Genomic DNA, 5,799 nt, shown 5'->3' with positions numbered 1-5,799 from the left:
CTCCTTACACATATACCCATGCATATGTAGTGTAGTTCCTTGCTTGCGAGTACTTTGGATGAGTACTCACGGTTGCTTTCTCCCCCCTTTTTCCCCTTTCCTTTCTTTCTGGTTGTCGCAACCAGATGCTGGAGTCCAGGAGCCAGGCGCCACCGTTGACGACGACCCCTACTACACCGGAGGTGCCTACTACTACGTGCAGCCCACTGACGACGACCAGGAGTAGTTAGGAGGATCCCAGGCAGGAGGCCTGCGCCTCTTTCGATCTGTATCCCAGTTTGTGCTAGCCTTCTTAAGGCAAACTTGTTTAACTTATGTCTGTACTCAGATATTGTTGCTTCCGCTGACTCGTCTATGATCGAGCACTTGTATTCGAGCCCTCGAGGCCCATGGCTTGTATTATGATGCTTGTATGACTTATTTATGTTTTAGAGTTGCGTTGTGATATCTTCCCGTGAGTCCCTGATCTTGATCGTACACGTTTGCGTGCATGATTAGTGTACGATTGAATCGGGGGTGTCACAGGCGCGGCGGTGTTGGATGTTGGGGATGCGGCGCTGGTGGAGTGGTGGATGGATGGTGCGGCGCGGCTGGGATGGATGGATGGTGCGGCGGATGGTGCTCGTGGCTGAGTGGAGGAGCAGCAGGCGCACCGCCACGCCGGCCTGGCCGCGGCGGCGGCCGGTGGTGGAGAAGGAGGGGTGAGGGAGAGAGATGAGATGCCAGGCCTGATGGGGATCGGCTGCGCTAGGGATTTTTGATCCCTCCTCTGTTCTGTCTTTTTTTTACTTTGGCCCTCCTCCTTTCTTCTTTCTTCCCAAGAAGATCCTCCTCTTCTTTTAGTTTGCTCCCCTACATTACTTCTTTCCTTCACGCTCAAGCCTTGACGTATTTCTTTCATGCCCTTCTCTCTTCTCGTTAGCCACATAGTAGAAGTCTTGACGATTATAGTGCCTTTGCGCACTTTTCTGCAAAATAAACAATTCACTAGGTAACATTCTCTTTTATGATTATCATTCGAATATTCAACAAGTCATAGCAAGAATGGATGGATATATCTCAATAAAAGGTGAATTTGTGTGCCCAAATAGTATATAAGAAATGTGCTTATCAAGTTCCCCCACACTTAAATCTTTGCTTGTCCTCAAGCAAAGGAAAAAAAATTGATGGTGACACAACTCACACTGCCTAGTAAAGATGCACTTTCTGATAGATAGTAATTCCGACAATACTAGAACTAAGCAAATGTACTCTACTGAAGCTAAATTGTGATAAGAAATATTTTATAACACACTGTAAATGTTCCAAGTCAATGGCCTTGAGTCAAAGTGAATACTAATAATCAAGAGCTGGCTCTGTCTTCAGCCCTGAGATAAGCTGGGACCCCAAAATCAATTAGAATAACAAGTTACTTATTGAATTTAAAGCACAAGTGATGATATTATATCAGTCTCACCAAAGGAACATACCACCGATCCCGAGAACATGGTATACACCTGGCTCGACCAAATTATTAGTATATTTTTTTTGTTATCTCCCCAAAGGAACATACCACCGATCCCGACAACATGGTATACACCTGGTTCGACAAATTATTAGTATATTTTTTTGTTATTATCTCCCCAAAGGAACATACCACCAATCTCGAGAACATGGTATACACCTGGTTCGACAAATTATAGCATTTTTTATATAAAATTTTTTACAGTCCAATCTACCAGATTTCACAAGCCACCGATCCAGGGAACATGACATGCTACTGTAGGTCGATCGGACTTAAATTATTATAATTATTTTATTTAGTTATTAGAAAATTACTTAGCTTAAGTAAAATAGGAATAATTGAAAGAGGAATCCATAGCTAATGGCACTGTTTTTCACATACTACAGATCCAGAGATCATAGCTACTACTTAAGTGCCACCAGTTACTTAGCTTAACTTGGGACAATCAGGCACAACACATCAATTCATTAGTAGGTTTCACTTAGACTCAAGGCATTCCCATTGAACATTTACATGGAGGTATAAAGTATTCATTATCACAAATTACCATAAGAGGAATACAGCTGCATAGTTTTAGTATTAAGAGAATCAACAATCTTCTTGGAGTGAATCCTACTTTGCAGTGAAGAGTAAGGTGTCACAATGCAAAAAGAGTTTCAATGCAATTAAATGCCAGTTCTCGTACTAAATTTTCTAAAGGTTGCTTCAAGTGGAACAGAATCACCTGGTATTTGTATACTCTTCTCTCCTACTTTTTTCTCTCCACTCTTCTCTGTTTGTGTTCCCTGTTTGTGCTCCCCTCATCGCCATGCTCTGACTCCACCAGGATCCCAAGGAATGTCACCTCGAACCTGGTCAGCATGTAATAAACAGTGCAGTAGCAAAAGCCTGAAATAGGACTCACACAAACAACTACAAGTGATACGGTCGATGCCCTCCAAGTCATCAATGGAATATCCAATTATATAAGCATAACTATAAAGCACATGTTTAGGATGGCAGAAATCAGCATGGTCAATACTCACACGAGGATGACATTTATCATTAAGCTCAAGACTAGCATGAGGAAAGTAATTGTGATCATCACAAATGAGAGCAATGCCACTAACAGGGTATATATCATCATATCCAAGCAAATGAGTTTTCAAATCAATCTTAAGTGATGGTATCATGTAATGCAAGGTGGTAGCAAAGAAATCACAAGGCATCATGTCATCAAGAGGATTGAGTAAACCTGACACATCATGCTCTGGTATGAAAATAGGCAAATGAATCTCATGTTCTTCATCTTCATCTACAGCAGCTTCTTGTACTTCTTCAGGAGTAATAGATGATGAATCTTCAACTTGATCACTTGGGAATTGCAGCTCTTGACCATCTTGTTCCTTGTCTTCTAGTTCATCTTCTTCAATCTGAGGTATCTCTTCCTCTGGACTCTCGCTATCTTGCTCAGCTGAATGTGACAGTGTTGAAACCTCACACACCTCAAGGGATATCCCAGCAACACTCAACTCAAGGAGGGAAGAGATAGTACTGCCAGCGTTGATGTTCTTCTCAATCTTCCTTACTTCTTCCACTAGCTCCTTTCCACTCTTAATCTTCTTCATTCCCTCTAGTATAACCTTCCTGATAGGATCATCCTCGGCACTCCAAGTGAACTCGAGACTCAAAAGTGAGAGCTTGTCTATGTCATCGAACTCATCTTTTGTGGGCACTTGCACATGAGATTGCACAACAGGTGCTGGAGTTGTTGGTTGACCAAATGGAGGACCATTTAACTCCATTGGACACATCTCCTGGTGCTGTGGTATATGAGTAGGAGCTGAATGGAATTGTTTTGATGCATAGTTGTGGCTCTCCTCATTGTACCCAAATCCCTGCATATGATTACTAGAAGCAAACGATGAGATCTCAGGGTTATTGCTCCTATATGACATATTCTGGTTTTCAGGCCACCCATGTGTGTAATTGTTTTGGTATGAGCTATGCTGTTGAGTGAAGCTCATGCCAAAACAATCCGGAGGATGGGAGTAACCACGTTGACATTCAGCGGGCGAATGGCCCTGAAATCCACAAATATGGCAGGTAGGACCAACATAAGGATAGCCTCTAGAATAAGGATCATAAGAGCTAGGCCTATCCTCAAAAACTCCTTCTCGCTGCCGAGCTAAATCATCTAATCGATGGGAAATCTTACCTATCAGTTCTTGAACACTTTCCGTGTTGTTTGTAGTGTTGCTCGCATAAGCCTGATGATCTGAATAGTAAGCCATAACCGAGAGGATAATCCAACCTGCAAAAAGGAAAAGAAGACAAAAAGATACTAACTAGAACAGGGGTTAGTGTCTAGAGATATATCACAAATATATAAAGCACAAAAAGGAAACAAGCTAAACCTAGTCTAAAGCCTCACACAAACGCTCGACGCTAGTCCCCGGCAACAGCGCCAAAATGATCAATTATAATATAGCGGGGTTTTTACGCCCCAAACTACGGATGTCGTGTTCTCCACAAGGACTAGGCGACGACGACTATGCTCGGCTAGAGCTAGGTAACACAATTTTAAGAGATGAATGCAGAAAATAAAAACTAAACTAACAAGGTCGTTCCCAAAGATCGTCGACAAAGAAAATGCAAAAAAAATACAGAAAGGTTCAGATTATCTTCAACAATCGTTTTGGTATTTTCTATATGCTTGAGAAATTAGCACACTAACACAGGAGAACATCATCACTCAAGAGAATCAACAAGACTAGAACACATGGATTTATCTAACATGTACAGAGAGAAGAATCATGGATATAGGACAGAATATAAATGTATCACATCACAAACATACACATATGTATATATACCATAGGTACTTAACTAACTATTAACTAGAGATCAAACACAATCACACATCTGACTTCACAAAGATCAATCTCAATATAAAATAAAAGCACAATTTGTTATAGTGAACTAGCTGACATACAGACACATATAGAACTGATACTGATTTGAATATGGTTGATCTAGCATCCACAAATAACTCACAGAAATTACACACACATGCATAGAAAGAGAGGGAGGAAGAGAAAGAAAGAGAGCTGCAGCAGTTTGCGGGTGAAGAAGCAGTAGAAGCAGCAGGTTCAGAGAAGGAACTGAAGGAGTTGGAGAAGAAGATTAGGAGCAGTAGCAGTTCAGCAGGGGATTCAGAGTTCAGAACCGCAACAACTGCAGAACAGCAGCAGGTCGTTTTCTTCAGTAAAGGAACAACAGCAAGGAAGAGTAATGTGAGCAGCGTGGGGATTGGAGCAGTAGTAGCAGCAGGAAGTTGAGAGAGCAGAGGAAGGAAGAGGGAGTTGGCGATGGTGGTGGTGTACTGGTGGTTTGGAGGATGGAGGCTGCTGGTGGTGTGGCGCGGCGGTGTTGGATGTTGGGGATGCGGCGCTGGTGGAGTGGTGGATGGATGGCGCGACGCGGCTGGGATGGATGGATGGTGCGGCGGATGGTGCTCGTGGCTGAGTGGAGGAGCAGCAGGCGCACCGCCACGCCGGCCTGGCCGCGGCGGCGGCCGGTGGTGGAGAAGGAGGGGTGAGGGAGAGAGATGAGATGCCAGGCCTGATGGGGATCGGCTGCGCTAGGGATTTTTTATCCCCTCCTCTGTTTTGTCTTTTTTTTACTTTGGCCCTCCTCCTTTCTTCTTTCTTCCCAAGAAGATCCTCCTCTTCTTTTAGTTTGCTCCCCTACATTACTTCTTTCCTTCACGCTCAAGCCTTGACGTATTTCTTTCATGCCCTTCTCTCTTCTCGTTAGCCACATAGTAGAAGTCTTGACGATTATAGTGCCTTTGCGCACTTTTCTGCAAAATAAACAATTCACTAGTCAACATTCTCTTTTATGATTATCATTCGAATATTCAACAAGTCATAGCAAGAATGGATGGATATATCTTAATAAAAGGTGAATTTGTGTGCCCAAATAGTATATAAGAAATGTGCTTATCACGTAAGTATTTCCCTCAGTTTTTGAGAACCAAGGTATGAATCCAGTAGGAGGCTCCTCAAAAGTCCCACGCACCTACACAAACAACCAACGCAATAAAGGGGTTGTCAATCCCTTCACGGCCACTTGCAAAAGTGAGATCTGATAGAGATAATATGATACGATAAATATTTTTGGTATTTTTATGATATAGATTGGAAAAGTAAAATATGCAAATAAAAGTAGATTGAAAGCTTATATGATAAGAGATAGACCCGGGGGCCATAGGTTTCACTAGTGGCTTCTCTCAAGATAGCATAAGTATTACG

General features: G+C 42.6%; 1 protein-coding gene across 1 annotated transcript; it reads right to left on the bottom strand.

Annotated features, from left to right (window-relative positions):
• Positions 1 to 490: 490 nt before the first annotated feature.
• LOC123162249 (uncharacterized) lies at positions 491 to 5,458 on the bottom strand. The gene is made up of 2 exons (XM_044580025.1): positions 3,702 to 5,458; positions 491 to 3,567 (listed from the first exon to the last, which is right to left on the bottom strand). Exon 2 carries the CDS (start codon positions 3,508 to 3,510, stop codon positions 2,305 to 2,307), a length of 1,206 nt encoding a protein of 401 aa, XP_044435960.1. The 5' UTR covers positions 3,511 to 3,567; positions 3,702 to 5,458; the 3' UTR covers positions 491 to 2,304.
• Positions 5,459 to 5,799: the final 341 nt, after the last annotated feature.

Source organism: Triticum aestivum, chromosome 7B (assembly GCF_018294505.1).
Source record: "Triticum aestivum cultivar Chinese Spring chromosome 7B, IWGSC CS RefSeq v2.1, whole genome shotgun sequence".
In the NCBI taxonomy this organism is placed as follows: Eukaryota; Viridiplantae; Streptophyta; class Magnoliopsida; order Poales; family Poaceae; genus Triticum; species Triticum aestivum.
Note: the sequence above shows the minus strand (reverse complement) of the source record. Positions and strands in the feature narration are given on the sequence as shown.

Coding starts and splice junctions, on each gene's coding strand:
- LOC123162249 (XM_044580025.1), bottom strand. CDS start 3,510: ATGAGCTTCACTCAACAGCATAGCTCATACCAAAACAATTACACACAT.